The 16548-nt window shown below is 42.9% G+C and overlaps 1 protein-coding gene across 8 annotated transcripts in view; it reads right to left on the reverse strand.

The window, feature by feature from the left end:
- Nucleotides 1–5: 5 nt before the first annotated feature.
- The window catches only part of LOC148831604 (unconventional myosin-IXAa-like), a 173651-nt gene continuing 157108 nt past the window's right edge, over nt 6–16548 (reverse strand). For 6 of the 8 annotated variants that reach the window (XM_088920364.1, XM_088920366.1, XM_088920362.1 and 3 more), the window contains 15 exons: nt 16193–16410; nt 15962–16078; nt 15390–15578; nt 14993–15040; nt 14358–14469; nt 14180–14241; nt 13623–13815; nt 13261–13389; nt 12129–12234; nt 11757–11888; nt 10500–10623; nt 8378–8431; nt 5842–6044; nt 5013–5155; nt 6–4679 (listed from right to left, as the gene is read on the reverse strand). In XM_088920364.1, the coding sequence (XP_088776490.1) occupies nt 4222–4679; nt 5013–5155; nt 5842–6044; nt 8378–8431; nt 10500–10623; nt 11757–11888; nt 12129–12234; nt 13261–13389; nt 13623–13815; nt 14180–14241; nt 14358–14469; nt 14993–15040; nt 15390–15578; nt 15962–16078; nt 16193–16410 (2288 nt within the window). In that variant the 3' untranslated portion in view covers nt 6–4221. The remainder of the gene's footprint in view (nt 4680–5012; nt 5156–5841; nt 6045–8377; nt 8432–10499; nt 10624–11756; nt 11889–12128; nt 12235–13260; nt 13390–13622; nt 13816–14179; nt 14242–14357; nt 14470–14992; nt 15041–15389; nt 15579–15961; nt 16079–16192; nt 16411–16548) is intronic. The other 2 variants (XM_088920363.1, XM_088920368.1) reach the window with 2 other exon arrangements.

Here is a 16548-nt window from a genome sequence, read left to right on the forward strand (position 1 = left end):
TGCTGTTTTGTTCCAGGTTTGCTCTTTAATAAGCTGATGATTATTTGTTCATAAACTTGTTTGTACAGCCATAGACATATATACTTTTTCTTTCTTAAGAAATATTACACAAATTGCACTTTATACATACGACTGTGTGTCCAGAACAGCTCACATTGAAATACAAAGCTCAAGTTGGATTGCGTCATTTTGCACAATCGTACAGGCGGTGTGGCCAGTTAAAACATTGAAGAACATGATTACTTTATATATAGCGTAGTACACAGGATAATATATCCTTTTACAACAGGTAATTGTTCAAATTTACACTCCTAAGCATAATCATAAATTACTATGTAAAAAAGCAGAGCATGCCTTTTCCAGTGATTAGTACATTCACTTTATGCAGGATGCCAAGGACAACGACAACCCTTTGGGAACTGATGCCAGCTGTAGTCTGGCAGGGAGGATGTTTTTTATTTTCGATCAGTTCGGACCCCTCCCCGCACCAGCAGGGAGTGCTGTTGACACCATATATCTGCTGCCTCAATGCCATCTGTATCTGCATGCTAGCAACAAACGAAAACACTGTTGTGAGCACCGCCTTTAAATACTAGACCCTGTAATAGTAGGCAATAAAGAGTACATTTTGAATTGACTTAGAATAAACTAGACACTGAGAACAGTACTGTGGTGGCAGGTGTTTACATTAGTACTATGTGGAACATAGCTGAATGGATCTCAGCCCTAGTGTAGCAAAGTAGCATACATCTGTAGAAGGGGTACCTCCATTCGATGTCATTAGTAGACTCTGAAGCTTCTAAATTAATTACTGAACGGATGCCTGATTGCTTAATTAACCCAGGAGCTGGAAACTACTATAATAATTTAAGATTAGCTAGAGCAGAGGCCTGCAATGGGACGGAAATACCGAGGTCTGCCCCTCTCCTCTCCCCCGATGTATCCTCTTCAGCGGTTCAGTCAGACAAAGTGGGACCTTAACTAACATGGGATCAGCAGAAGTGCACCCTCAGCAGCTCTGTGGCACAGCAGGGAGAAGGTATTTTCCAATAAAGGAACAGCTAACACCACTGCCCTTCTATCACAGCCTGGGATCTTTGCAGTCCAGCACAACTAGCATTTTGGATTTACTACCAGTTTTCATCAGGGTTCAGGCAACCTAATGTAAACCTAATGGATTTTTGCCAGATTCATGTATGACATGGCCTAAAAAAAGATTTGAAAATATAATTGTCATTATTTAAAATGATTTAAAAACAGAAATTTGATTTTGCACTTTTTAGCCTGTTTTAAACGATCCTGCACCGAGGGACGGTTCGCTCGTGCATCAGTCTGCAAGTGGATCGTGACAGCGACAGCATGTTGTTCCAGCACCCAAGACAGCAGGCTGGGTCTGTTCCAACAAATCTCACACGGCATCACCTCAAACATAAAACAAGCTGTTGGAAGGGGAAAAAAAAGCATATAAAAAAGAAGCCGCCTTCATTTTAAGACTGAAACCATTTTCTTTCCTCAAGAGGCTTTTGTCGTTCATCAATTCTGTAAGCTGATTAATCTTCCCCAAAGAACAGTAACTCCACAACTAGACGGCAAGAAGGAGCACAGCTACCATGTTCTTTTAGGTTAGGTAGCATACCTCAAATAAGGAATATTGAAATATTTCCAAAAAATCATAACTGCTATCCCAAGTACAAGCCAAAACCATTACTTTTTAAAGCCCAGATTTAAACCTTACTTGTTGCATACTGCTCTCATGTCAGTTACACTAAAAAACCATTTCAGAAAGCAGACTGGGTGTGGCATTGCATCCCAATATCCAAATGTCCCAAAGGGTTCTGCTGGACTAGGTTTTCGACAGACTGCCATGAAATACTGTATTTAATGACATGCGTACCCATGACTGGTAACACATATACAAGCTGTTTTGTACTATACTAGCGACCTACAAACTTCAGAGTGGCTTCTTTTTAAGTGGCTGATTCACTTCACTTTTAATATTGCACAGGTTAAAGTATAGTGTATATATATTAGATCTCTCTGCCTTTAATCAGCTTTACAACAGATCTAAAAACTGTAATACTTTGTGAAGAAAACAGAAGAGAAACCTGCACTCTGACCAAAAATGTTTTTTTAATTTACTGAGTTAAATTTGATAATGAAAGATGATTGCCATATACTGTATGTATGTAGTTACAGTGATACCATAGCTAATCCAGCCACAATTAAGGAAGACTAATTTCAGAAAAAGCAAAGAAGAAGAAGCCACATTATTGAAATCAAGAATTAAACATCTTTGCTTTTCTGTTGGCAATTAACCAGCTGTATGGCTGCATTAGCTGTGGAGAGCCTGTAACTGGATTTAACCCAGGAACTAACTCACACTTGTTGCCACTTAGTAAGAAAGCTTAAACCTCTTTGTATGGCTCAGTTGTCTCAAAGATGAGGACCCGAAGAGTGTGAAAGGTGTACAGAACTGTTTCCACATTAAAGCAATTGGCATGTGCAACTGCTGGGTTTCAGCTGACATTGTCCTCAGAGCTGCGAGATGAAGAGCAGTTGATAGCAGGTCACTGCATGAAAGTTTTTACAAAATCTGTATCTAATCATTCACAGACAACGCAACATGGGAGCACACAGACTCCCACCATTAAAAGCCAATAATCAAGTGACAGCTTTCTACTATATCCTAAAATAGCTTAAATACTTTTTCCCCCCTCTTACAACGTTAACAGAAAGTACATTAAATGAAAATTCTCACATGCTACTAGTGTGGTCCCTGTGCTTTGCCTTTGCAAAGTGTACTGACCGTCTCAAAATGACACAAACTGATGTCCCTTCACAAGACACAGCACTCGGCTTTCCTTTAATCCCGCAAGACTCGAGCTCTTCCTGCTCCTCCCTCTGCATTTCTGGTTGGCAGCGCTAGATTTCAGGAATTAAAGTCAGTTTAAAACCATTTCTGAATGCTGCTTTTCCGAAAATTAAAAAGAACGAACAGGCGAAACAACATCTGGAAACGCAGTGTTGACGGTGACCGGGGACTGGACTGGCTTTATACCCTGCTGTGTGACTATCGCCCGGGAAAACCATCAACCCCCTCCCATAGACAGGGGCTTTCATTAGAACTGAAACTGAGCTACAACAACGAAAATAAGAACAACAACAACAGCAATAGCAATAAAAACAAAAGAAGAAAAATTCAAGTCCTTGCTCTGTCACTTTTCATTTAACACTGATGTCTCGGAGAAAGAAAGGAATCTTGGGTCACGTTTTTAGAAAAAGAAAAACATTTCTGGCAGATCCTTTTCCGTGTTGTTTTTTTTTTATCTACCTGCATTACATTATATTACATAATTCATAAGGTGGTTAAATGGCATAAGCTGTTGTTTTCAAACAACATTTGTCACTGAGCTGGGATCCTCCTTGCTGTAAAACCAAGGCAGACAGCCAGCTTAGTTGGTCCCTTTCGTGGTGATATCTTCCCATATTAAAAAGCAGCACAACCGATGAACACAAAAAAGTGGTTTTCTAGAAAAACACAAACGTCACCCAAATCCATACAGCCTCTGTCTCCAAATTCTCATGACTTACGACGGACATAAATATTCAACTTTAACTACCCAGCAGCCACTGGTGTTCCGGTTTTATACACTTTTTTATATTATATATATTTATATATTTATATATATTCAACATTATTAAAATCTATTAAAATGCAAAAGGAAAAAAAAATGTAACTATGAAAAATATGCCACGTGATCAGATTGCTCTGAATGTAAACCAGAGAGCAGCCTGTAATTTTCTACTAAGTCAGTGGAGTTCCGGCTGTCGATGGCTCCTCCCCGTTTAAATCTCTTCCCCAGCCGCAGGGCCCTGCTGGTCACCGGAGCCGTGTTCTCCTGGAGGGTGAAAGGTTGCCACTGAAAACTTCGCCCGGGCTCCATGTCCAGTTCCCTTTCCCCCACCGCCCTGCTCCAGACCTCACCGGGCTTTGGTGTTCAAGAACGTAGCAAAAAGACACCCAAGGGAGCACAGCTGCAAGTTCAGGCCGCAAGCCCACAGGCCCCCCAGCCAGGGGGCTCTCCCGCTGTCTCCTCATGGCACTCTGGGGCGGTCCTGCTTGGTGCTGACCCGGGGGGGGGCGCAGCGCGTGCAGGGCAAGAGCTGGCTTCTGAAGAAGGGCCGGACAGACCGCGTCCTGCTCCTCGGCAGAGGGCCCCTTCACACCATGAACTCGTTGCTGCCGTACAGCACCAGCTGCTGCGCCGAGCCGAAGTCGGGCTCCGCATTCCTCTTCCGCCCGCCGCCCTCGGGGGGCTCCCGGGGCTTCTGCGGGGAGCTCTTGGTGGTCTTCAGCTTCTGCTTGCCCTTCTCGGGGTTGAAGGTCCCGCGGCTGGTGAACTGCGGCCGCTCCTCCGCCTCAGGGTCGGCGCCCGGGGCGTCGGCGGGCTCGCCCGGGGGGCCGGCGCGGGACGCGGGGGCGGAGGAGGGGGACTTGGAGTGGAAGTGGAACCGCCGTCTGGTCGCGGGGGGCTGCGGGTAGGAGGAGGAGACGGAGGAGACAGTGGAGGCCGAGTCCACGGAGTCCAGGGAGTCTGCCTGCCTCCTCAGCATCCTCCTCGTCTTGCTGGGGTACTCCGACTTCTTGGGCCGGGCGGCGGCCAGCGCTGAGCCTCTCTCTGCAGAGACAAGCCAGAGCTCTTTAACAAACACCGCATGTCTGCAGCTGAGGGCCTGCTTTACCAGCAGGCCAACCGCAACCACAACGTCTGAGCCCTTGTGATATACATGATCGACAATAAAGACGACAACGAAATGCTTATTATGAAATACTTCTTCTACTGTCTGCACTATTAATCAGCTAATTAATAATTAACCAATACTGACAGGAGGTCCCTACCGCTAAGATTATATTAAACTCACAGGATTCCTTTTCAATGAATGAGCAGGTATCATGGACAGGGATAAGAAGGAAAGCATCGTCCAGTGGGACTCAATGTCACAGAACTCACCAGAGAAGTCCGAGGCAGCGCCTTCAGAGTCCACATTGAGGTTCTCCGAGCTGTCTGCCGTTCCGATAGATGCCTCTGACTCCAGCGTCTCGTCGTCTGAAGCCCGGGGCTCCAGCGTCAGTATCTCAAATGTTAGCTCCTCCCTAAAAATACAGCACTGTCACACCAGGGCACAGCACGTGTGTGTGTGGGAGGTGCCTTCCCTAACGTTTCCGATGACATCTTTTACCACATCTGTTCATATGAAATAAATATTTTTTAAAAAAAACGACATTAACTGCTACACTAACACTCAACAGTACTGAAACCTGCACAATGAAACGTGTTACACTGCTTTTCTAAATTCTTTACTTAGTGGGTCTATGATGAGGCCATCTTTACAGTCTATGTACTGTACCTAACACATGCTATTACAGTATGTGAAAAGATCATGATTACCTTTTAGCTTAGTTCCCTAGAATCTGGCAAAAATGAAAAATCTGTGGTGTCTTTTTCTGTCATCTCTTTCATGGCTTGACCATTTTAATTCTTATTTTTTTTAGCAAAAAAGTTTTACTTTAACTTTGTAAAAAGGGAGATACAGGTTAAATCAGTATAAAGCATAAAGGTAAACAACTGCTTTGCCCCAGTTCAGTTTCAGTCAACACAATCAAGGCGAGAAAGCGGTAATAAACAGAACAAATGTCTGCATAATGATCGGCTAATTAAACAAAAGGGTGACTCTCCACGTCCTCTACGGCTGTTGACATCCGGCTGTTTCCTCTGCTTCTCACACATGGAGGGTGGACTACCGCGACGGGCGTGTGCAGAAAGGGACCGGGTGGCTCACTTCTCTTTCTGCAGGCTCTCGATCTGCTCCGTCAGGACGCGCTCCTCCTGCTGCATGGCGGCTTGCTGCTGGTCCGACAGCTCCACGTCCACGGCGCCCTCCTCCCCGGCGCTCTCCTCCGCCACGTCCGACACCGAGGGCAGCCGCGGGCTGACCGGCGACGAGGGGGTGTGGTGGCTGCCGCGGCGCAGTCGGCCCTTCCCCTGCCGCACACAAGAGGGCGCCAGGCGCCGATCAGAACAGGCAGCGCGGCTTCCCGGCACTCACCGCGCTCCATCACAGGGAGACCCGGGAGGACTGCCAACGAGCTCTCTGGAGCAGTCCGAGCAAACCTGTCAGGGTGCGGGTCACACTGTTTCACTGCACCCAGTGGCCAACCTGACCAGGCTCAAGACCTGCGGAAACTGATGTGCTTTTAATGAAAATCAACGCACCTGTGTGCGTTTCATACCGAGTCGCAGAAGGCATTCAAGTCAGAGCGTTTAGCAAAGTTACAAAAATCTTGCAATGCCTACATTATTATTACTTAAAAAAAATAACACAAAAGTTTTAAACCGAGCAGCAGTCTGGGTTGACATAGCCAGACACGATGAAAGAGACTCGAGTTTTACTCTTGTGGCATGAAGCTCTTCAGTAGGAGGAAAATTAAAAAAAAATAAAATCTTGCACTCCTTTATAATTGTACTTTGTTAGAGGTTTAATTCACACCAGATGTAGTTGTGGGGCAGATGGATACACTTCTTCAGCTATCTTTCTCCCAGCATGGCACTAGTGTGCACATGGAAACAGTCTGGAATAAAGAGACCCCAGACAGGACAGAGGCCTACACCTGGTGTGAGCTCGAAGAGCCATGCAGTTTCATTACTAGCTACACTTCAGCAAACAAAAGACATAAGCAGAGCTAAGAATTTTACCTTTCTAGTGGCGTTTGGCTGCATGTTAAAAAAGTTTAAAAAATGAAAATAATAATAGGTTAATAGGGTAAGCATGACATGAGGCAATGACTGACTTCCACATGGTAGTTTCCTAATGGAGAGACAAAATCACGTGGAAACACGTGCTGAAGACACCAACAGTATGCACAATGTGCACCAGCACAAGACCGCAGACAATGTGTTTGGAATCTGGCAAGAAGTGACAGGCTTTTGTCCAGTCAGTGTCTTCACTAGCTGTGCGCAACAGAGGGAAACCAGGACATTTGTAAACCATCTTTCAATAAATGATTTGGATTTGGATCCAAGGCAACCGTTTATTTCCCTTGAACAATCTGGGTGAAATATCTTGTTCAAGGGTAGTGACAGCAGTGACTTACCTGGATTCTGTACCCACAACCTTCCAGTTATGAGTCCAGAACCCTGATCACTGCTGCCTTTCTTTAACCTAGATGATGAATCAGCACCATAGTCATTAGTCATTAGCTACCTTTTGTACTTTCAAAAAAACTTAAAATGAATAATCAGTAATATTATTACCAGTGTTTCATACTCCTTTTGCTTCTTCTATTTTTTTCTAACACCCCCAACTCCACTACTATTCCACTGACAAATAGCAATTCATATGATATGACCCAGGTTTGTGGATGTTGTTTTTGCTCTAAGTGCCTCCTTGATCAACGCAGCCAAATATCTTTTAACAAAATATGCTTTAACATGTCCCAGTTCTTCAGATTTCACAGTGTTCTCTAAGATCTCTGCTACATTAAGGAAATTCAAAAAGTCCAAGACTTGTCCCATTAAAAAAAAAACATTCACATTACTCAGACAGAAACAGCAGAGCATTAGAAAGCTGCCCGCACCAAAGGTAGGAAAAACGTACACTTGGCCAAGATCTGATACACAGCATTTGCAGCCTCTGCATAATAAGGTATGACAAACTAAATCAACCCATTTACCAAGGCTGTGTTAGCTGCATTTGACACTGCAAGCCAGCTAAAGACAATTGACAAAAGACAGGATGTCAGCTACTACCAAAACAATGCAAGAGTTAAGCGAACAGTTGGTGCAAACAAGCCAGTCAATTCAGATATTCCCCGTTTTTATAGGATATCAAAAACTTGATACTTGATTCCCACAAATTCACCATCAGTCATCAATTTATTTGTTGGAAACCCTTTGTTTTTTTGTCAAAACAGACAACAGTGCTCTTATGAAGAAGTCACATATCTGAGAAGAAAAACCGCGTTTCAGATAAGATTCAACAATCACTGTGGGTGAATGGCTTTAAAAAAGAAACTGCTGTTAAGGCCAAAGCTTGCAAACAGCATCAACACTTGACCTCACTGACTTGACACCAGCACACAGACAACAGTCATAAAAGATGACTGTGTGGAACACTTGACACCTGGCATGGCAAACCTGAGTCTGCGACTCACCAGTGCCAACGTCAATTTGCCAGCAAACGCAGGCGGCGAGAGGCACAGTGTGGACATGGATGGCAACACAGTTAGCCACACAGCACAGGGCATGAATGACTGAAGGAAGCGACAGGAAGATGGGCTGGAGAATGGCTGGCACAGGGTTACATGGAGTATACATACCGGGATCGCACTGCGGGTTATGCTCATAAACCTAACAGCAATTAGTACAGGTTTCTGTATTAGGAGAGGATGGGGAAGAGAGAACAGGATTAGTGTAAGTCTTCACTGAAATGGGAAATAGGTGCTACTGGAACAAAAAGGGTTACTTTGAAACAAAATTAGTCTACAGGTCTAACTGGTTATAACAGAGGATGGAGAACAAAGTACTAGAAACTGAATATTTCCACAGATAAAGTGAACTGTTAAATATGCTTTACCAGCATCTGTTTTGCCTTAACTTCAGGGTCTCTTAATTTTCAACTATGAATATTTTACATGACTTATGGCAGCTGTTTGAGTGACAACTGGTACTGTTTGTCTTTACTCTAGTGGCAATGTCATCTTTTCCAGCAAACACAGGTGTTGATAAGGCCAATGTATACAGTAGAACGTGTGATCTGTCTTGCTTTGTTTTTTGTTCTCTGTGGTGCTCTGGGATTCCTTTGCAGGAAGGGCAGTGTGTGACAACAGAGCTCTGTGCTACAGAAAGCCTCCAAGAGCCTGCCCAGGAGGAAGCACCTCTCAGGGCTGAGAGCGCAGCTCTGTCCATGGTCATCCTGACTACTCGTCCCACAATGTCTTTATGGAGAAAGCTAGCATCTGCTGTAGGACAGGTTGAGAAAGAAACTAAGCTCATTTTGGACTGAAGAGAAATTGTGAAGACAATACTCCAAAATACGCTCTTTTAGGTATGAGACTGATGAGACATAGCTGTGTGCATTTCGGATGGCACAGAGAGTTACTATCATACCTGAACATATGCACTAGTGGTTTTATACTTATGTAAGGGGGTTATAAGCCTTGAATATATGTAACAAAAGTACTGTATATTCATAATTGAATCGTGAGGTGTTCCATCAGAAACAACGTCAAAAAAAGTTTCTGCATAGTGATAAGTTAATAGACTGGGGGAGAAAATAAAAATAATTTTCTAAAGACATACTTGATAATTACTGTTGCTTTTACTTTGCTTTTATTTTATGTTCATGTCTCTTCTCAGTAATAACTAGTATTTACTAAGAACTGCATATAAAATGTAGAATATTATCAAAGCACATGTTAATATTCTAAATTGGCAGCAGGATTTTAATAGAGATGGGCTTGGTAAAAATCTGAGCTAAGAAATTATGGTAACACGCAAGTTCAAAGAACTGGTTTGTTCTGTTGTTTATATTGTTGTTTATTAAACATTTGAAATAAATTTAAAATTAAGTCACCTAATAACAGCAAGCAGACTGTTATGGTATATATATGAAGTACAGTTGAAAAGAATGGGACCTGTTTACATGTACTGTACAGTACAACTAAAACAGGTCGGACCGCCAAGCCTTAAAAAAGGATCGTCATGACACAGTACACCGTTGAGGTGAAACAAAAGGAGATTCAATGCAATGAAATTACACATTTTTAAATATTGCATTTCCTGTGAGAAAATTAAATTGGCATCAAGCCTTGAAGGAAGTACTGTGAAACGCTGCTGTACCTGAGACAAATCTTCCAGCTTCAAGGGCAACAGTCAGGTTACTAGTGCAATGCCTGCTACCTTAAACATAATATACTAATACATGGATGGAAAAGGGGGAAAAAAAGGAATGTGGGCTGTGGGCTACTTTGGCTTCAACACAAACAGTGGAACTCAGATTCTTTGTAATCACATTAGCCCTGTGGAAAATGCCTAATTTCTGACATGACTTTATAAGGAGATGACACAACTGGAATTTTCTGATTTTAAATCCTTAGTGGGGAAAATAGAACAGTAACAAAAGCACTGATTTTGTTTCAGAATCAGCCCCATCTGTTGGGAAGGCACAAGAAAAACAATGCTACTTAAATGACAATATGTCTGTTTTGTAGCCACTTTTGAAACTGTAGAAATGGCACTGTAGTGTCCTGTAGTCCAGACAAATGTTCATTTGATTAGCAGCCTACAGAGTGTGATGACAATAGGCCAATTTCTTTAGCTTCAGAACGAAACTGGAACTGTGGTTGTTAGTGACACAGCAGTCTATTCATGTCTTTTTCTGCTATCTGTGCACTGAAATTCTGCATATGCAGTTTCACCCCGCTACCACCTGAATCTTACCATAGACCTCCGGATCAGAGACAATCTGCTCTTTGCTTTGTTCTCTGCAAACTCCAGGCTGTTGATGTCCTTTAGTCTGGCCTTGTATTTGTTCATCTGCTCACCGATGATCAGCTCCACACACCTGCATTATCAAAGACAATGAACATTAAACACATTCAGAGACTATGAGCTGAAGGGAAGCAGAACTTTTAGCAAATTCCACAGGCAGGATCTGGAGTGTGTATATGACTCCTTTTTCATTTCAGTTTTAGCACATTTATTATAACCAAAGAATAATATCTCACCGTTGCAACCAGAAAACCTATTAACTATTAATATTATTTATTATTCAACCATGACTAGTTACTGATTAATGTTTCCATTAGTACAATCTTTGTCGTGCTTTTGACTCTCTTATCTTTATTTTTAGCTTTCTTGGCCTGGAAATGAAGTGTAAAACTTTCCAGGTTTAATTTGAAAATGCGGAAAACCTGCTGATTTGCTGTTAGCTTTACTCTTTTCACTAAGTTCACTAAGCTACACTGGAGCTCAAGTCTTCAAGTGGTTTTCAAAAAATGAAAAACACGCATCACAACAAAATTAAGAATGACAAAGGCAACGCAGAAGATAAAACAATAAAAAAATACATTTTTCAAGCAAGATTTAAAAACATGACAATATACAAACATTTGTAACCATTATCTCACCAGTTTTGCAGTTAATCTTATTTTTTAGCCCTTGCTCCAAAAGCCTGCTGCTGAAAGAGGTATCAGTGGGGCCAGCAGGGGGCGCTCACCCTGCGGTCTGTGTGGGTCCTAACGCCCAAGTATAGTGACAGGGACACTATACTGTAAACAGGCGCCGTCCTTCGGGTGAGACGTAAAACCGAGGTCCTGACTCTCTGTGGTCATTAAAAATTCCAGGGAGTTTCTCGAAAACAGTAGGGGTATAACTCTGGCATCCTGGCCAAATTTCCCATTGGCCCTTACCAATCATGGCCTCCTAATAATCCCCATCTATGAAATGACTTCATCACTCTGCTCTCCTCCCCACTGATAGCTGGTGTGTGGGGAGCGTACTGGCGCACTGTGGCTGCCGTCGCATCGTCCAGGTGGGGCTACATGTCAGTGGAGGGGAGTCCCCATTACCTGTAAAGCACTTTGAGTGAAGTGTCCAGAAAAGCGCTATATAAGTGTAAGGAATATTATTATTATTATTATTGAACACCAAAGACAGGGATGGATATTTTTTACTAGCTGCTTCAGAGAGTCTTACGCAGTGGTCTTGCCGATGTCCTGAACGCTTTGCAGTGGGTCGATGGTGTCGGGACAGCGCAGTATACACGGAGCGAATACAATGGCTAGCGCGTTCGCAGACATGCGATTGGTCTCCTCCTGCAGGGCGATTCTGTAAAAACCAAGACAAGCCATGTCTGTTACTCCGTTTGTCACCACTAGCCATGAAACCCTACACATACTGTACAGTGGGGCTTAAGACCAAAATGACCTGTCGTCATCATTTCTATCTCGGGAAAACTGAAATATCCCAAACAGCCTTTTGAAATATCCTGTCTAAACTTTCCAATAGGAACCTGCCACCAGAGACACTAATTTAGAAGCTACCTTTAGTACAAGGTCTCTTACTCACCTCACAAGATGGAATATCAGGCGCTCCAATGTGTTGATGTGAGTTCTGCTTAGCTGATCAATCACAGAGTACACCCCTCGAATGATCTCCTTCTTATCCTGCAGACCTATAGTTTCAAAGTAGGAGACATTATTCCTCTTATTATTATTAATACTACTGACAACACAAAGATACCTTGTTTTTTTCTGCAACTGGTTACTGTTATTACATTCTTATGTTTAGTTCTTAACACTTCCTTAGTTCTTACATTTTCCAGACAAAACACTGAATAAACCGAAGGTTGTAAATACTGAATAATGTTTAAAAAAATTATCATTGGATCAATAAAGTTTTTATGAATATTTTTGACCACATATTTAAAATTATGGATACAACCAATTTTCCTACTCCATAAATAACACCTGTTGATGGAAGTATAATGTATTGTACTAGGTAAAGGTTTATTCCAAGCTGAAAGGAAAAGAAAGCTGTTAGCAACTATGAATGCTGAGCCCGTCCGGGGCTCAAGGTGGCTTATTCCCTGAGCAGTAGTAGGAAATCCAAATAGAAAAGGCTTCCAAAAAAGAAACACAAGTCCTAATATCCGCAATCCAAAAGGCAGGCGCTAGTCAAGACTGGGTGGAGACAAAACAGCGAGGCAACCAATCCGAAAACACAAAGGCAGAGACGGGGTCAGAATCGAGCGAGAGTCAGGAAGTAAGGAAGAGAACAAGCTTTAGAAGGAGGGTACACGCGCACTAGGGAGCTCCAGGGGGAATCCGAAAGAGTGAGCGATGGTCAGGGAAAAGAGGAGGGTTAAAGTAGTGATGGGAGTGAAAAGGCGATAGGAAGATTAGTTACGTGGGAATGTGACGGCTTTTGTGAGAGCGTGTGGAATGCGTGACAAAAAGAGACCCAACATTTCGGCTGTGGAGCCTTCTTCAAGTCCTTCAGGTCTTCTTCAAGTCTTCACCTGAAGAAGGCTCCACAGCCGAAACGTTGTGTTTCTTTTCTTCTCAGCATGGAACAAACCTTTACCTGTTCCTTTGCAGCCTACGCATGCTGATGCAGCTCCCTACTTGAACGTCTATAATGTATTGTACTATAAAAACAAATGTAGTTCAATGGCCTCAGTACATTCAAAGACTCTTACCCATAGCTCGGAGGAATTCTTCATACAGTTCAAAGGTCATAAGTGGGTTTGGCAAGTCTCGTAACCACTGCTTAAACACACTGGCTATGACGTGAATGTTGTAGTCGTCCAGATTGGTACTGTTCACATCTGCAGAAACAAAGACACAACTAAAACCAACCACCAGAAAAATTCTGCTATATAATAATACACCACAGTCATATCCACAAACCGAAAGATTTGCTATCTAGTATAATACTATGACAATATGGACAACTTTCAGTATTTCCTTTACTATATTAGAATTCAGCTGACATTGACAACAAAACTGCATGATACAGCACAGAACTTTAACCATCAATACTTTTCATCTCTAGACATACCCGTGTCCAGTCCTTGCTTGAGTTCCTTTATTTTGTTGGTAGAGCCTGACTTCCTATAAATACCCTCTGTGTACAATCCATGCATCTCAATGTAGTTGATGAGTTTCTCCACCACTAGGGGCACTGTCCTCTCGTCATTGGTCAGGCGGGAGACCTCCACACCGAACTGCCTGGAGGAGAGCTCCAGGTCATACTGCCGGGGAACACAGACACTGTCACACAATTGCTGGGCAGGGCCACGCCCCACTCCACTCCAGTACTCCACTCAGCTCAGCTCTCCACTTGTAAGACCACATACTGAGCTCAGCTGACACTAAGATTGTGAATGCACTAACACAAAGGAGAACTAAGTATTATAAAAAAATGATAACAATGCCGTGTTCACTGTGGAGGCACTCAGACATCATTCAGGTAAAAATTTTCATGTCAGATATGGATTTCCTAAGTTTTATAATGGCAAGGATAACATCATTATGCAAATGTACTGTGCATATGAACAAGTTTCCAAGTAACAATGGTGAAATCTTTGAACTATGCACTGTAGATGGAAGACTTACCTTTTTGATGCACTTTGTAGTCAATTTCAAGCAGCATTTTCTGTGGCAGGCAAATCTACAAACTGGAAACAAGACAGGGAGGGTAATGAGACCATGTGTAGTTTGGCATCAGCCGAGCTGTTAAAGATCTAATTCCAGCTTGGTTTAAAGACAAACACAAAGGAAGTAATTAACTTACGCTTGCATACACAGGCTCGGTCCATCATCCAGATAAGAGAGGAGCAGAACTCACAGTACGTGGGAATGCTGTACTGGGTAGACTTAAAGATATGGCCATTGTGCTCCTCAACCTGCAGTAAGACATAACCTTCTTCATCAGGACAGCGCAAGAAATTCAACTGCACTTTACAGTACAGGATAAGTCTTATCTGGTAGCTCGAAAGTAAGGCTTCACTGTCTTTGTGTCCCCATAGTTTGGGATGAAAGCTCTCAATAGTCAATCAAAGGCATTTAAAATATGACTGCCATGCTGCTTGGGGAAGTTGTCTTCTGACCACATTTTTATTGTATTAAAAAAATGTTTTTTTAATAATTCTGATATGGTTAACAGAAGAACACTCCTGCCTAAGGATTACAACAGCAAATTCGAATTATTTATTTTTAACTTGTGAAACACACCAGGTAGCTGTCAAACAGTCAATTGTTCTCGCTGCCAATAAGTCAAGAAGCTACCAGCTGGAATGACATTGTAATGTAAACTCCCAGAAAGACAGAATCCTCACATTTCACATTCAAACAAAAATCCTGGAAATGTAATTACACTATGAGATAGTTAATAACGATAACAGATGTACCCCAGGACAGTGTACTTACAATATCTGTGTCTTTTTTCCTCCTTTTCTTGCGTTCTGGTTTAGGCATCTATGGAGCAGCAACATAGCATAATTAACAAATGAATGAGCTGAGGGGAAGACATTGAAGGATTCTACTCACGGTTTCAGCACAGTTGCTTTACAGGCCTTGCAATGACTATCTCACTGATTAATTCCACATTGATGGTAAAATGAATTGATTCTACAATGTCTAGATGTTTCAACTATATATATGTTCTATATACAGCAGTTTAAAGACACAGCCATCATAAAGTCCACTCTGTCAAGGCCATCAAGGACATCCTTTAGCATTCTGCCTTAGGCGTTTGTCAGAACACATGTAGAATACTGATGGAGAGAATGACTGCTCTGGTCCAGGAGAACAGTTGACACTGTACCTTGCTCAGGGTGTTGTCCAGGGGTTTGTACTCAGTCATGAACTCGTCCAGGAAGACCTTGAAGGTGTTCACCCAGACCTTGACAGGTGACTCGCTCCAATCCCGCTGCTCCAGCCTCATGTTCTTCTCCAGGATTTGCTCGAACAGTGCATAAAGATCCTTATAACGGATACTCTTCCCATCATCCATCTGCATTTAAATCAATGTCAAAGAGCTTTGTGAAAGCAAAACAGCAGAATGTAGCCAATTTATGACACAGTAAACAGCAGTTATGTTCACTGACTACACACAAAGGCAGTTTTCACAACCACCACACAAATCAACTGAAAGAATCTGTTTAGTCCTGAAATGTTCTTATTTGGAATCTCATGGTTTTTGAATTCTTATATTTGCTGTAAAGTATGTCCTCCATCCAGTAGCAGCAACAATGATATGGTGTAGAGACGCTAACAGGAGAGTCTCTGATTTGTGTAGATCGATCTTTCAATAACAATTAATTAAATCATATACTCAATATACTGTAAATTGCACAAGTATAATCTTTTAGACGAGGTTGATGTAGAGCTACTCACGGCCAAGGCAGTCGAGTAGGAGTTGAAGATATTGAGGCGAAACTCTTTAAGAGCCTTTTTAAAGACCACGTCCACTAAGGTGTCTTTCTTGCTGTCCTCAGTTTCTAGGTCATTTATCTGGAAGACGAAGATGAACATCTTTCATTATGTGATTCACATTCTGTGTGATTGGCAAACCCATCAGGCCTGCAGGCTGGCGAGGCTGGCGAGGCCCTGGCCGCACGGCCTCACCTTCTTCATCAGGAACTCGTTCATGCTCTTGTAGTCGTTGGCGCTGGTGAGGATCTGGAGGGAGTCGTTCTGCCACAGCACCGGCTCCAGGGCCACGCTGCTGATCTTCACACTCCTGCGCCGCTTCACTTTGGGGGACGGCTCCTTGTTCTCCTTGAACTCCTTCCCTCGCTCCAAGGCCAGGTCTGGGCTGCGGGGCGGCGTCATGTGCTCCTGCCCTGCTGGGGGGAGAGAGTTCACCGCTGCTGTTGATGGGCTCTCAGCCCACCCACCAGCAACCAAATGAGCCAGAAGGTCCAAAACGGCCTTCTTTCACTTGGATACTTCACATGCTTTTATGTTCTCGACATTCTCCA

Source organism: Atractosteus spatula, chromosome 7 (assembly GCF_055471065.1).
Source record: "Atractosteus spatula isolate fAtrSpa1 chromosome 7, fAtrSpa1.hap1, whole genome shotgun sequence".
Lineage (NCBI taxonomy): Eukaryota > Metazoa > Chordata > Actinopteri > Semionotiformes > Lepisosteidae > Atractosteus > Atractosteus spatula.